At 36.3% G+C, this 15,426-nt stretch overlaps 1 protein-coding gene across 1 annotated transcript; it reads left to right on the forward strand.

Moving 5' to 3' along the window:
• The first annotated feature begins 14,840 nt into the window (after positions 1 to 14,840).
• Positions 14,841 to 15,182, forward strand: LOC132624423 (uncharacterized). Its single transcript, XM_060339208.1, has one exon. The coding sequence runs from the start codon at positions 14,841 to 14,843 to the stop codon at positions 15,180 to 15,182; it is 342 nt and encodes a 113-aa protein (XP_060195191.1).
• Positions 15,183 to 15,426: the final 244 nt, after the last annotated feature.

Here is a 15,426-nt window from a genome sequence, read left to right on the forward strand (position 1 = left end):
ACCACGACAACCTCTTACACACTTATGACTCGTTTGATACGAGGGATAAGGATAAATAATTTCAAAATTATATTTGAGATGAGTTTATTTCACGCTTAGTTGGGATAAAATAGCAGTATAATTAATTCCAGAATTGGTTATTCTAAAATTATAGTATTATTTTATCCCTGTGTGAGGATGGAATAACTAATTCCAGAATAACTATTCTCAGAAACAAGTTGTTTCCAACCAAAGGACCCCTCAATATTTTCTTAGTGTAGCTAAGACATATCACTTTGCCAGATATTGCGCGTGTATTCTACACGTAAAAGAGGCGAGTGTACGTGAATTTTTTGAGTTTGAACCGTTATTAGAATGCCACATGTCCAACCTATTTTATTTATTAAGATTTTTTTGTTATTTCTTCTTTTTTTTTCTTTCTATTTTTAGATTTTTTTTTCTTGCTGTTTTTAGTTATTTTATCTCCAAATAATTTGGTCCCTCTTCCACACACCTAGCCCCATTATTTTCCTCTTCCCCAGACACCCACCATTGCCTTCTCCATAAATTAAGCTCTTAAATATTGTAAAAATAATTTTAAAGTTAAATTCAATTAAAATTGTTAATTATTCATTTACCCCATGTTTGACTGAAATGTTTCCACCATAATTGAAGGTGAGTGTAATGAAATAAAATGATATGGGTTCTTCTTCTATTTCAAACTATTGCTAGAAGGTTGAATGCATTAATCTGATATAGTTTAAAACAATACGTGAGTTGTTTAAATAACCTAATAAAGCAATATAAAAGTTGTCTAATAACAGTTTTTAGTATAAACAATCACATGGTTTTTTTTTTTTTTCCCCTCCCATTTTAGGAGGATTTATAGTGTTTCCACACTTCCCCTCCATTGTGACTCGAACCCAGGACCTACCGGTCGTGGGTGGAGGTGCTTAACCACTGAGTCATCCCTCACTTGTCTCACATGGTTATTTAAAAGTTGCGTGGGGTTTTTTTTTTTTTTTTTTGGTGAAATTTTAATTTTTATATTTAGTGATGTTTGTGTAAATTAAAAACTTGCAGGGCCTTTAGCTGTAAATGAGTCAAACCTCATTAATCACTTACACAAAAAAAAAAAAAAAACAAATAGTTATTTAAAAAAAATTATTGCTAACTTTAAGGAGTTTCAATATATAACGATTTTTTTTTCTCATGCCACGAGCTTGTGGTCCTCCTTTTAAGTCTGAGTTTAACGGTGTCTTCAATGTCTACCATTGGCACTGTTATTAGAAGTTTGAATGCATTAGTCCGATTTTTCCTACTAGCAATTTTTCAATTGAAACATTTCCAAACATCATTTCTGAATACTTTTCTTCAAATCTTTTTTCCTCTTATAGGACCTAGCTTTTGAAAAAAAGGATCTTCTCTTTTACCGATCAAACCTATTGTGAACTTGTGATGGGAAGTTACGAGTTCGGCATAATTCAATAATTTTGATTAATATCCTGTATTTCTACTATAAAATTTATTTAATATGTACAAAAATCTACTTAGAACCCAATGAACAAAACAATTGTTATTCAAAATCTATAAGCTAAAAATTCTGACATTGCCGCAAGTCGCAAATTCTCTGCTTTTTCCCCAGCAAAAATGCCTCACTGGAAGTCTAGCATGAAACCCATGTGATAACTAAAACTTAATGCATGTTTTTTTTTCGAGGGACAAATATTCTTCTATTCGACCAAATTACGAGTTCAGCGGAGTTCAGTAACTTTGATTCAAATTCTATATGTCTGTTGAGAAATTCATTAAAAATATATACATATTAATAAACTTCACTGGATCTCTATTCCTTCAGGATCCTATTTGAGTTATCTTGTTGGAAGATCCTCCAATGGTAAATATTACAATTAATATCTGATGAATTCATTCATCTTACACTTGTACTTGTCATTTACAGGCTTTGTATTCTGCATGCAGTTGGTGCTACCCATTTTCAACGAAGCAGCTTATATACATGGGAATCAAAATAGTTTTTAACCATGAGTCATCTAAGAAATAAGGGGTCATTTGCTAGATGGTTAGAAGTTAAGTTTATTCATGTATTAAATCCTGCATAAGTAATACCATGTTTGGTAGCATTCTTTTGCTATGTATAAAATTAAACACACCTAATACGGTGTTTGGTCTGCAACTTAGAAATCCGAATAATCAATACATATATAAGTTATGAGGGAATCTATGTATTATGTTATGCAAGATAGAAGATGAAATAAATAATACATGCATAACTAATCCAAGCATAAAATAATACATAGATTCCCTCATAACTGAATGCTTGTATTATTAATACCAGCATAACTCTAACTAGCTACCAAATGATTCCTAAATTGAGTGTGATTATTTTTTTTTTGGGGAGAGGGGAGAGGGTGGGGGGGGGGGGGGGGGGGGAGTTTAATATGTTATTAATAGGGCAAAAAGAGCCAGCATGGCATTTTTGCTGATGTGGCTTTGCTTATGTGGATTTCCGGTGTTTAACATTAGTATTTAATAAGACAATGAAATTACATATAAAAATGTGGGAATACCTCTTGATGGTGTGAAACCTTTAAAATAACAGAGACTTGGCTCAAAGGAACAAGTATCACTTTGTGGGATTTCACGGGGTATATGTTGTTGTTGTTGTTGTACTTGGCTCAAAGGAACAATATCACATTATGTTAAAAGTGTCTTTAGACCGACTTAACCTAACACTTTTCACAAGACTCCACTGAACTTGGAACATCTCACTAGTCTTCTTATGAGGCATATTCACAAATCACAATAACACATATTGTTGAGTTACTAAGACATGACCAGTTAAGTTGTATGACTTTTGGCCTCCATATTGTTGAGTTATTTAGACATGACCAAGTTGCATGTATGACTTTTGGGCTCATTTGAATTATTCCAACTTGGATGGCTGTTAAAGTACTGAATACCACTTTAATCTGATGAATCAAACTTAACTAGATTAGGACTAAATATCTTATTTGAATATCAGTTATGCAAGAACAGATAACCTCTATTCTGTTTTAAGTTTAAATTTTCAAAATTCGAAGTGGATCTTAATACATATATTCCAAACAGATCATGTTCGTGCATACGTTCTATCTCAAAATACTTGGCTAGCTTCGCCATTTTGGTCCTTGATGTATCGGCTATACTAGTTTTGTATCTGAATCAGTTCTTGCAAGTTGAATGACTACTACTCTACTAGTAATTTACCATTGTGTTGTTTAGACCTTAGAAGTAATGCAATGTTATGACTTTTTAGCCTCACTGGATTTAAATTAGAGGAAATTTCAATAACGTACAACCTAGCATACAAATTTACATTTGCGTAGCCATATTTTTAAATTACACCCCGCATAGCCACTTTTTCATAATATACAACATTATACAACAATATACAATTTTATGCATCTGGAGTAGACAATGTATCAACCTTGTATAAAAGTGTATAATAATGTATAAGAGGTGTTTATACAACAATATACGTATAAAATATAGGAATACTCTAGATGGCATGAGACTTCTGAAAAAATAACACATATTTATCCTGTATCACGTCATGTTAAAAGTGTCTTTAGATTGAGTTAGCCTTACACTTTTCACAAGATTTACTGAACTTGGAACATATCACTAGTCAAACTTGGGTGGATGACCAAATTGGTATGGCTATTGGACTCAGCAGAGTTAAACTATTCAAACTTGGATGGTTGTAAAAGTGTTGAATGCCGTCTGACTTCTCTTATTTGAATAGCATCAGTTATGCAAAGCACAAACAAACCTCTATTGTGTTTTTGTTGTGAATCATATTGGCCCGAAGGGCAGTGGCGGAGTACGATTTTCATTAAGTGTTACAAAATATGAAAAAGTAAACACACGAAAAAGTCAAAGGGAGTTTAATGTCTACTATATATACATAAAAAATATTTTTAACTATGAATACACAATGTAATTTTCCGTCGAAGGGGGTGAACCCCCTTGGCCCTTCCTCCCTCCGCCCCAGCCTAAGGGTATGTTTGGAAGTATTATTAAGAATGGGCCTGGATCAATATTGGCAAAGCTGTCTAACACTGAATGGGTCATTTGCACTTTTGCCCCTATTTTGTGCTGGTCTTAAATTTTTTCCCCTCAAGACAAGTAATATTTTCGCGGGGCATAAGTTCATATTTTTATAAACATAATATCTCACAAATTATGCCGGGGCCCTTGAAGTCGAGGCATAAGTTGACTTTTGAAGGGCGAAAATTGAAGACAATTAAAGACTAACCCTCCTCACTCGAAATTGGGACAGATTGAGTATTGGAGTACATAGTATTAATTGTTTCCATAATGATCTCTATCGATTGGACCAAGTGGGTGCACCTTCACCATTTGAGTTATCTTTGCTGGAAGTAAGATCCTCCAATCAGTGTTTTAAAAGGCGTTTTCGGGGCTGGGTGTACCAAAAATGTCCCGGGGCGATGGGTCGGGGCGAAAGTCTCCAAAGGCGTACGCCCAGCAATTCGGGGCATACGCCCAAGCGTTTGGGGCGAGTTTTTTTTATTGGGGCGTGTTGGGGCGTAAGCCCAGAAAACTTCTTCAAACTAAAACGAAATTTGTTAAATAAGTCCTTAATATAATGCCCAAATTCTCAAAAGTCAACATGTAATTACTCAAATGTTTTAAAAAGGAATTGAAACATTAAATTTAAAAGTCAAGACCTTTTTTTTATTGCTAGAATGCCTAATATATATTCTTTTCCAATTATTTATCTTGTCTTCTACTATCTCAAAAAATTAACGAGCAGTCACTTGTACTTGTAAGTAGCGTATAATAGATTGTTCGAACTAGTTTTTTTTGTGGGGGTACTGGAGCATATATATATCACTTATTTATAGTTTTCTTCAATTTTTTACGCTATTTCACCTATTTAAAAGTATTTATTATAATTATATCATTTTATAAAATACTAAAAATTAAAACCGCATGGGGCTTACGCCCTGTGCCTCGAGGCTTACGCCTCACTGAAGCAGACGTAAAACGTCCCGCCTTACGCTCTCGCCTTTTAAAATACTGCCTTCAATAATGGTAAATATTACAATTGATACTCAAAACGATAAAATATTAGACAAAAAATTTCCTGAATTCGTTCATCTTACACTTGTAATTGTCCTTCAGGACCCTATTTGAGTTATTTTTGCTGATGTGGCTTGCTTATATGGCTTTCCGGCCTATTTATTTTGCAAGAAATCATTCAAAGTTGAGTGATTTTATAATCATAGACTTACAAAAGTTAAGTTAGTGACTTTCGTAGGAAAACTTTTAAGTTCGATGATCATTTGAGAAATTTCAATGATCATTTGAGAAATTTACTCCATTTATATGTATCTCAAAAGAAATAAAAAAGAAAAAAAATATCTAATTTACTCCTCCAAAGAAGATCTAAAAGGGGAAAGAAACAAAACCAAAGTATGTAATTTTTACCTCCATGGCACATGAGCCATGTGGTACTTCGTTCGAGTGAAAGGCCGATAGGTGTGTGAACAAAGTTTAATATTAGAAGTTAATATGACAACGAGATTACATGTAAAAATGTAGGAATACTCTTGATGGTGTGAAACTTTTGAAAAATAATACATATTTGGCTCAAAGAAATAGGATCACGTCATGTTAAAAGTGTTTTTAGACCGACTTAGCCTAACACTTTTCACAAGATCCCACTGAACTTGGAATATCTCACTAGTCTTTTCTGTCCTGAGGCATATTAAAATGACATGTTGAGTTTCTAAGACATGAGCTATTAAGTAGTATGACTTTTGGCCTCCATATTGTTGAGTTAGTTAGACATGACCAAGTTGTATGTATCACTTTTGGGCTCATCTGGATTAAACTATTCCAACTTATTGATGGTTGCATAAGTATTGAATACCACTTTCATCTGATGAATCAAACTTAATTAGATCTAGGACAAATATCTTATTTGATATCAGTTATGCAAGCACAAATAACCTCTAGTGTGTTTTAAGTCCAAGTTTTCAAAATTCGAAGTGTCTTGATACTAGTTTACTAGTTCTGCCTTAAAGTTCTCGGCTTTAATTACTAGTTTTGTCTCTGAATGAGTTCTTGCAACTTGAATTACTACTACTAATATACTATTTTGTTGTTTAGACCTTATTCGATCGTGGTTTACAATTATAGCTTTCATACCTAAGTAATTCAATGTTCTGACTTTTTAGCCTCATTGGACTTAAATTATTCCAACTTGAATATTAAAAAACATTTTGTACCCTTCTTTTCTTTGTAAAGAAAGGCATAGAGAATGGACTTTGGGCATCTTGATCAAGCACTCAGAACATTCTATTCTTCCACATTCCTCCTACTACCCTGTTTGGTAAGAAAAAAAATAGCGATATGGCGGCGTATGCTGCTGTGACTTCTCTTTTTCAAAGCCTAGATCAACTCTCGCAAACTGATCATTTGTCACATTATTGGGTTCTACAAAAAAGAGCAAACTGAAATCCTCCGCGAGAAGTTGACCTTTTTTCAAGCCTTTCTCGAGGATTTTACAAATGTTTTCCATGAAGATAAAAAGATGAAACATCTTGAAAGGATGATCCAAGATGTTGCTCATGGAGTGGAAGATATAATTGACTCACATGTATATGATAGCTTAAACGAAGGACAAAGCAGGCAAGAACGAAGAAAGGCTTATACGATCTTTCATCAGAACTTGGAATATGCAATTGAAGAAATGGATTTGATACCAAGAGAGGCTAAAAAGATATAGGTCAGAAGGTTCAACAACAAAATCTCACAATCAAGAGATACACAGCAATATACTTCTTCTCAGTTCACTTCGAATCAAAAAGATATAACTGTTGGACTAGATGAAGACTTACTAAAGATAAAAGATCGACTTATCGTGCAATCATCAAGGCTCGAAGTAGTCCCTATTATAGGTGTTAGGATATACTATTAACCATGCGGTTTGATTATAGTACTATGTTTTATTTCTTTTGGAATAATTGTTTATTTATTTATTCAATTCAATAAAGTATTATTTTAAATAGATCATTCGTTTATATGTGTGTCCTTTACTTATATAGTAGACGATTTGGTGTATGGAGTTTTAGCTCATGCGCAGAAGATTAAATTGTCGGTTCTTATAAGTTATAAAGTTAATGTTCATAATCAAAGATGAAACTGGGCAAAGTATCTTGATGATTGTAGCATATGATTAAAATATAATATATCTTGATTATTGGAATGGTTTTTGTTCAACTTCTTATGCTAGTACATTTTGTATGTATTGAACGGACCAAGTAGAGATAAGTGTTTTTGTACTGAATATATAAAACAACCTCTCTAGCTCATTAAATGTACTTGTACTCTTAATCTTGATATGATTGTTATGATCAATGTGCTTCGTTCATTATTTTGATTTATTAAATGGTACGACTCAACTGCGAGTTAATGTATTCCTGGTAAATTGGATAATGGCAAAGTGCATTTGTGAAATAACAATTAGTTGATAGAATCCGTGTCTTGACTTTGAGATTGATGATACCCTTTTATGGATGCTTATAAGTTTTCATGTGAAAACCCTGCAGGTGGATTTTGTATCCGTCACATGAAATAAGTTAAGCGGAAGTATAAAGGATTAAATTAGTCGATGAATTAAATTGTCAGTAATTTAATTTATTTGATTGGTATCTGTAATCTTAACATGGGGAGTTAAATAAGTTTTAATGAATGATTTCGAAATTAAACAGAGGAGTGCAATTATAGTTTTCTAGTGGAATAAATTGTAATTTATTGTGGTAGGATTAATTCACTTATATTCCGAATGAATATCGCAATAGGAAGCCTCGTTATTAAATCTGTGGTCGCTGCTGTGCCTGAATATTCTAGAACAAAGAAAATAAAAAGAAAAATAATATCCTTGGTGGGTAAGGAAAGGGCTACACGTTTTTTGCTATGGTTTACCCTAAAAACGTGTGTATATAAAGAAGGCCATTCAACACTAAGTTATATTGATTCTTTAGCCGCAATACTTGCCACTCAAGTATTTCGTTCATAGAAGTTCAGGATACACAGTAGAAGATCGTAGACCTGGAGAGTACGGACGCTATTGAAGACTTGTGCAACAGCTTCAAAAGGTTAGTGTTACAATCTCGTATTTGATTATGTTTGTCTATTTTACATGTAAGAATATGATCTTAGTTGTTTGCTTCCGCTGCGTATATATGCCTATTTTCTATCAATAGGGATGGGTGGTATTAGCAAGACAACATTGGCTAGAAGAGTTTATGATAATTCTTTTATTACATACCATTTTAACGTTCGAGCATGGCCAAATGTATCCCAAGAATTCGACACGAGAGAAATTTTTCTTGGTATTCTTCTCTCCATTAGCCTAGTTGACGATGAAGTAGAAAGAAACAGTAATGAGCAACTGGCTGAGAGAGTTTATCGAAATTTAAAAGGGAGGAAGTATATTGTGGTCATCGATGATATGTGGTCTATCAAGGCTTGGCAATAGGTAAGGAGATCTTTTCCAGATGATCATAATGGAAGTCGAATCATGTTGACCATGAGGCTTGTAGATGTTGTCTCTTCGGCTAGCTCTGGTAATCCTCTTCACGAGATGTGTTTTCTGAGTATGGAGGAAAGTTGGACTCTTTGACGCGATAAGGTCTTCGGGAACAGTAGTTGCCCTTCGGAATTGGTTAAAATTAGAAGGTACATTGGCCAACAGTGCCGAGGGTTACCCCTTGAAGTCGTTGCAATCGGTGGACTACTTTCCAAGATGAGCAAGGAAACAAGTTCTTGGGAGAATGTTACGAAAAAGGTAGGATCACTTGTGGCCGATGACACTCTGGATTGCTTGAACATACTTTCTTTGAGCTACAACCACTTGCCTCGGTACTTGAAACCATGCTTCCTTTATATGGGAGTTTTTGCAGAAACCCTTTGAGATACCTGTTTGGAAGTTGATAAGGTTATGGATCGCCAAAGGCTTCATTAAGAAAGTTACACATAAAAATCTAGAAGATGTGGCAGAGGAAAATTTGAGGGATTTAGTCGATAGAAGTTTGGTTTTAGCAAGCAAACGGAGCTCCCTAGGAAAAATCAAGACTTGTAAGATGCATGATCTCGTCCAAGATATGTGTTTGAGAGAAGCCCAAAATGAGAACTTTATACACTTCATAACGAGGTATAGCTACGATAGTCTTCTAGGAAACAGTAATTGTCTACGCCGTGTAGTTGATTTCTATAAGTATACACACTTAGATTCCTTATCAAAAAAGTATACACACTTAAATTATGGATATCCCAGAGGACCTTCTTATAAGAACAAGAATAGAGCACAAAAGACTTATGTTCATTTATTGAATCAATGCAGCCTTTATATACAAGAAGGAATAACCACTTCCTAAACTAACTCCTTTGAAAGAGGAGGACTAAACTTCTTGCTAAGCTAACTCCTAGAAAAGGGAGATTTTATTAAGAAGATAAAAGACAACAAACTCCTAATTACTAGCTAAAAAAGTGGTCAACTCAGTTTTGATCAGCAGGTAACATGTGCTCCAATCCCCCCCCCCCCCTTAAGCTAGGCAGTATGTAACAACGCATAGTTTGAATAAATGTCTGTCAAATGCTGGCTTTGGTAGAGCTTTGGTGAGTGTGTCCGCGAGCTGATCCGCAACATGGATATGAACAATGCGCACTTGTTTCTGCTGAACCTGCTTTCGAACAAAGTGAAAATCCACAGCAATATGCTTCATACGGCTATAGAAAACTGGATTTTCGCACAGATACGTTGCACCAATATTGTCACAGTAGATGATTGGTGCTTGTGGAATTGAAACATTTAGTTCGTGCAGCAGATTTGTCACCCAATTTGTTTCAGCCAATGCACTTGCAACTGCACGATACTAAACTTCAGTTGATGAGCGAGCAACTGTCCGTTATTTCTTAGATGACCAACTTACAGGATTTTGTCCGAAAAACAAAATGTATCCAGTAGTGGAGGCGCGATCATTGACATCACCAGCCCAATCCGCGTCAGAGTACATGTGGAGTTTAAAATTATTGGCTTTCTGAATGCGAAGACCAAGATGAATTGTTCCTTGCAGATACCTAAGCACTCGTTTGAGTGCTTTCCAGTGTACTTCAGACGGGGAGTGCATAAATTGTGACAATTTATTTACTGAAAAGCTGATATCTGGACGAGTGAACGATAAGTGCTGGAGTTTTCCAAGAACTTTCCTATAGCGGTGGCATCAGTCGGTTCTGCTCCATCATTTAGTTGGAGCAATTTAGTAGCACTCATCGGAGTTTTAGCCAGCTTGCAGTCCTTCATGTTTTCTTCAGAGAGGATTTCATTCATGTAATTGGACTGTGATAATGTAATCCCATCTGCAACACGGAGCATCTCAACTCCTAGAGAAAAATTAAGGTTCCCGAGATCGTTGATGGAGAATTGTCCAGCGAGACACATTATATCCCCATCTACATCTGTGGTAGTGTTCCCGGTGATGATGATATCATCGACGTAAACACTATTCGACACTGTGCGAATGAAAAGTGAGGCATCAGATTCCGACTTGAAAAATCCCACATAAAAAAAAAACTCCTTCAGTTCATTATACCAAGCCCGAGGAGCTTGTTTTAGTCCATATATTGCCTTCTTCAGACGATAAATATGAGAGGGGAACTGCTCGTCCTCAAAACCCCATGGCTGAACCATGTACACTTCTTCTTCCAGATGTCCTTGCAAAAAAATGTTGTTGGCATCAAGTTGTCGCAGAGGCCAATTCTGCTAGACAACAATTGAAAGCACCATACGCACAGTAGTCAGTTTGACAACCGGACTAAATGTGGCGTGATAGTCAACTCCAGGTCGCTGCGTGAACCCCTTTGCATTGTAGCGATCAACTGTTCCATCAGCCTTCCTTTTTAACCTGTCTAACCAATTGCAAGAGACAATTTTTTTCGTGGGGTCATGCGGTATCAATTCCCACGTCTGGTTATTTAACAATGCATCAAATTCAGTTTTCATTGCTCGTTGCCACTCTGGGTGTTTGTTAGCTTGTTTAAAATTGGTAGGAGTAATAGTGGGGGATAGGTGAGCCACGAAGTCAAGAATGGTTTTTGGTTTGTGAATGTTGTGTTGGAAACGAGTGACAACCCGATTTGCTGGAGGAAGGGAGGGTTGCTGAGGTTCGGTTACTGGAACAGGTGCGGGGGGAGGTTGTGGGGGTGGTGTTACTGAGGCAGAGGGAGAAGTATAGGGTTGGGTAATTCACTTATTATAGAAGGAGAAAAAATAGGAGATTGTGTAGGGTTAGTTTCAGTGGGGTTTTCCCACGTGAGAGTTTTAAAAGTTGAAGAAATAGTTGAAAATATATGTTAAAAAGGAAAATTATTTTCAAAAAAAATTTACATCTCTAGATAAATATATTTGTGAGGACTTCGGATCAAAACATTGATGACAATGATATTTTAAAGAAAAACCTAAATAAACACAGGGTGTGGACCGTGGCTCTAATTTATTCTTTGAATATGGTTTGAGCCAGGGATAACAGAGACACCCGAAAATTTTTAAAGAACTGTAATCCGGATTTTGACCAAACAATATTTGAAAAGGTGATTTATTCTATAAAAGTGAGGTTGGTAGGCGATTGATAAGATAAACTGCATGTTGACAAGCAAAAGACCAAAGAGTCGGTGGTAGCGATGCTTCGTGAAGTAAAGTTCTTGCCATTTCAATAATATGTTTGTGCCGTCTTTCGGCAGCGACTCTTTTGGGGGTGTATGGCGGAGATAAAAGATGTTCAATACCTTGAGAACTTAGGTATGGATCAAGACTTTTATATTCGCCACCACCATTTGTGTAGATAGAAAGAATTTTCGTATTAAAACGACGTTCCACTAATGCTTGAAAATTTTTAAACATCTCTTTAACTTCACTTTTATTCTTTAATGTGTAGAGCCAAGTATATTTAGTGTATTGATCAACAAAAATGCAGTAGTATAATTTTTTGTCAATCGATAGAACCGGAGAAGGGCCCCATAAATCACTAAATATTGTTTGAAACGGTTGCGTACTTGATAAAGTAAGCTGTTGAAAAGGATGGCGATGAGCCTTATTTGATGAACACGAATTACAAACTAAGAATTTTTCTCGCGAGCTAGGTAGCGAGAATTTATTCAAAACATAATTTAAAACTCGTGCGTGTGGATGACCCAATCGACGATGCCAGGTGAAAATGGATGTGTTGGTGGTGGCCAAATGCGCTTTAGAATAAGGTTTAGAAGGTGTGGGTGGCCACTCATAGAGACCGCCTTGACTCCGACCGTGCACCAACGGAGTTCGCGTTTCCAGGTCCTTCACAGAAAAATAAAAAGGGAGGAATTCAATAGAGGTTAGGTTATCTTGACAAAATTTAGAGACTGAAAGTAAATTGCGTTTAATGTTAGGAGCACAGAGAGTGTTAGAGAGTTTGAAAGCATTATTTGATGCATGTAATTGAGTTAAACCAGTGTGAGTAATTGGTATTTTGTTACCATCACCCATAGAGACCCCCTCCATGCCATTGTATTCCTACAAGTTGTGAGGTTCATTAGTTATGTGATGAGTTGCTCCAGAGTCGAGAATCCAAGGGTTGGCTGTTGTAGGGGTTCCTGAAACATAGTGAGCGTTGTCCTCCAAATGATCGTGAGATTTGGATCTACAAACACTTGCAACATGACCGTGCTTGTTGCACAATTGGTAGCGAACACCATCATAGAAGTTGTTGTTATTTGGGGATCGCCACTGGTTGGGTGAATTAAAGCGATTGTTGGATCGCCATTGTTCGTTGCTGCCCGTGTTATGGTTGGGGCGGCGATTGTTGCGATTGTGCGAGGTACCAGTCCTGTTGAATGTAGCAGCAACAACAGTAATCTGGCTAAGAGCTTTCTTAGACTCTTCATGCTTAAGGAAAAGCTCATGATCAAGAAGCTTTTCTTAGAGTTATTCATACGTGATAGTGGAGTCACAAGCACGGATCGCAGCTGAGATCTCACGGAATTCTGGACCTAAACCACTCAGGACTTTAACAATAAGTTCAGAGTTTGTGATCGGGGCACCAGCAGTAGATAGTTCATCGAAAATAGATTGAATCTGCTGCAAATAATCAGTGACTGGTTAGGAGTCTTTTGTGAGTCTCGCAAGCCGATCGCGAAGACTGAAAATTCTGGTTTGGGACTTGTTCACATATGCGATGTGCAATGCATCCCAAGCTTTCTGTGCTGAATCAGCAGCACAACAGTTGAAGCAATTGTTGGATCAACAGATGCCATGAGTGCATTCTGGATGAGTTGGTCTTGATGAAACCAAAGAGGAAATGCTGGATTGGCATTGGTGACTGTGCCGGTGGTGATAGTGCGAGATGGGGCAGGAGTATACCCATCTAGATGACCGTACAGATCATGACCACGCATAAGCATGGAAAATTGCGCTTTCCATGTTGTAAAGTTTTGACTGCCATTTAGTTTGATTAGCAACTGTGACGCTGGGTTGAATTGGACGATTGTCGCAACGACATTGGTATCAGCGTTAACGACTCTGGGTGTATTGGCCATTTGTGGAGGGTGGGTGGGAAAAAAAGGTTAGGATCTTACTCGTTAGAGTGTGTTGAGGCTCTTAATACCATATAAGAACGAGAATAGAGCATATAAGACTTATGTTCATTTATTGAATCAATGCAGCCTTTATATACAAGAAGGAATAACCACTTCCTAAACTAACTCCTTTGAAAGAGGAGGACTAAACTACCTGCTAAGCTAACTTCTAGAAAAGGTAGATTTTATTGAGAAGATAAAAGACAACAAACTCCTAATGACTAGCTAAAGAAGTGGTCAACTCAGTTCTGATCAGCAGGTAACATGCTTTCCAATACTTCTAAACTCATGCCACTCACACGTTCTGTTTTCTTCAAATATCCATACAATGATGATCTATTCTCGCAATCAGGCTTTAGATTGCTTAGGATATTAGATATGTGCTTTAATCCTTATTTCTACAATACTGAGGCCATACCAAGACTGGTTCATTTGAGGTATCTTGCGTGCGTGCATATGGCATCTTTGGAAGAATGTATATAGTAGATATAGGAAAAGTCACGAGATGTTGAGTGGAGTGTTCTATTCAATGGCAAATGCATACACGCAAGAAGAGTTTGATATGTTAATGGAAAAGGTTAATAAGGTGGATATTCGTGTGAAGGAATACTTGGATTTGGCTGGAAGGGAAAAGTGGGCTAGGCTTTACGCTCCAGTTAATAGAGCATGGACTATGACATCAAATATTGCTGAGTCTATCAATTCGGCAATCGTGCAAGTAAGAGAATTGTCAATCTATGATTTCCTTGAAGAAGTGGAATCAGACTAACAGACAAAACGGTTCATATACATTCACTACTCTTGGGAAAAAATTCAATGAGTTGCTATCTATCAATGAGTATAAATCGACGCGCATAAAGGTTTGTTTTCGTGTTCTTATTATGTATTTGTTATCGCTGGCCATGTTGAAGGCATTTCTGAATTGTAAGCAGTAGCTTTTTGATAAGTTTATACAGCTGTGTATTTAAAAAATACACCTGCAAAAAACTGAAGTACAGTATACTGCAGATCTGTATAGTGTATGCAACCATACTAACCCCAATTTAATTGTTGTTTCTTAGGTAATACCAGCAACTGAATACTTGCACACAGTAATTGATGATGGATGACGTTTCATAGTTTGTCTTGAGACAAAAACTTGCACTTGTAAAGAGTTTCAAATGGAGGAGATGCCATGCCCACATGCTTGGGTTGTTCTTAAAAGCAAGAATCTAACAACAGACAACTACTATTCAAACTTATACAAATCGGAGGCTGTTGTGAAGACCTATGATGTCCCAGTGTATCCTCTGCCCGATGAGAGTGAGTGGAAAATACCTGCATCCATCTCTGAAGAGATAGTTCTGCCACTGAGATATAAGAGACCTCCCGGAAGGCCAAAGAAGAAATGCGATAAGCCTTTAACTGAATTGCTACCAAATAAATATTCAAATTCTTGTAGTAGATGTGGACATGAAGGTCACAATAGGTGCTCTTGTAGGAATGAGCCTAGAAGAAAATAGTTCAAATTTTGGTTTTTCTTCTGATTTGTATGTTTTTGATGTTATATGCTCGTTTTAGTATGGATTTTAGTCATCTATATTTGTTTTGATGATTGAGTATAACAATTCTATATTGTGGTGTATTTCATTATAAGTGACTTGATGATCTGTTTGTGGTGTATTCATTGAGTTTTCTTGTAAAATAATAGAATATAGTATGTATATAATACACAACCATTATGGGTTATGTATTGAGTTTTATTTT

The sequence above is a fragment of the Lycium barbarum genome, chromosome 2, assembly GCF_019175385.1.
Source record: "Lycium barbarum isolate Lr01 chromosome 2, ASM1917538v2, whole genome shotgun sequence".
Classification (NCBI taxonomy): Eukaryota; Viridiplantae; Streptophyta; class Magnoliopsida; order Solanales; family Solanaceae; genus Lycium; species Lycium barbarum.

Coding starts and splice junctions, on each gene's coding strand:
- LOC132624423 (XM_060339208.1), top strand. CDS start 14,841: ATGGAGGAGATGCCATGCCCACATGCTTGGGTTGTTCTTAAAAGCAAG.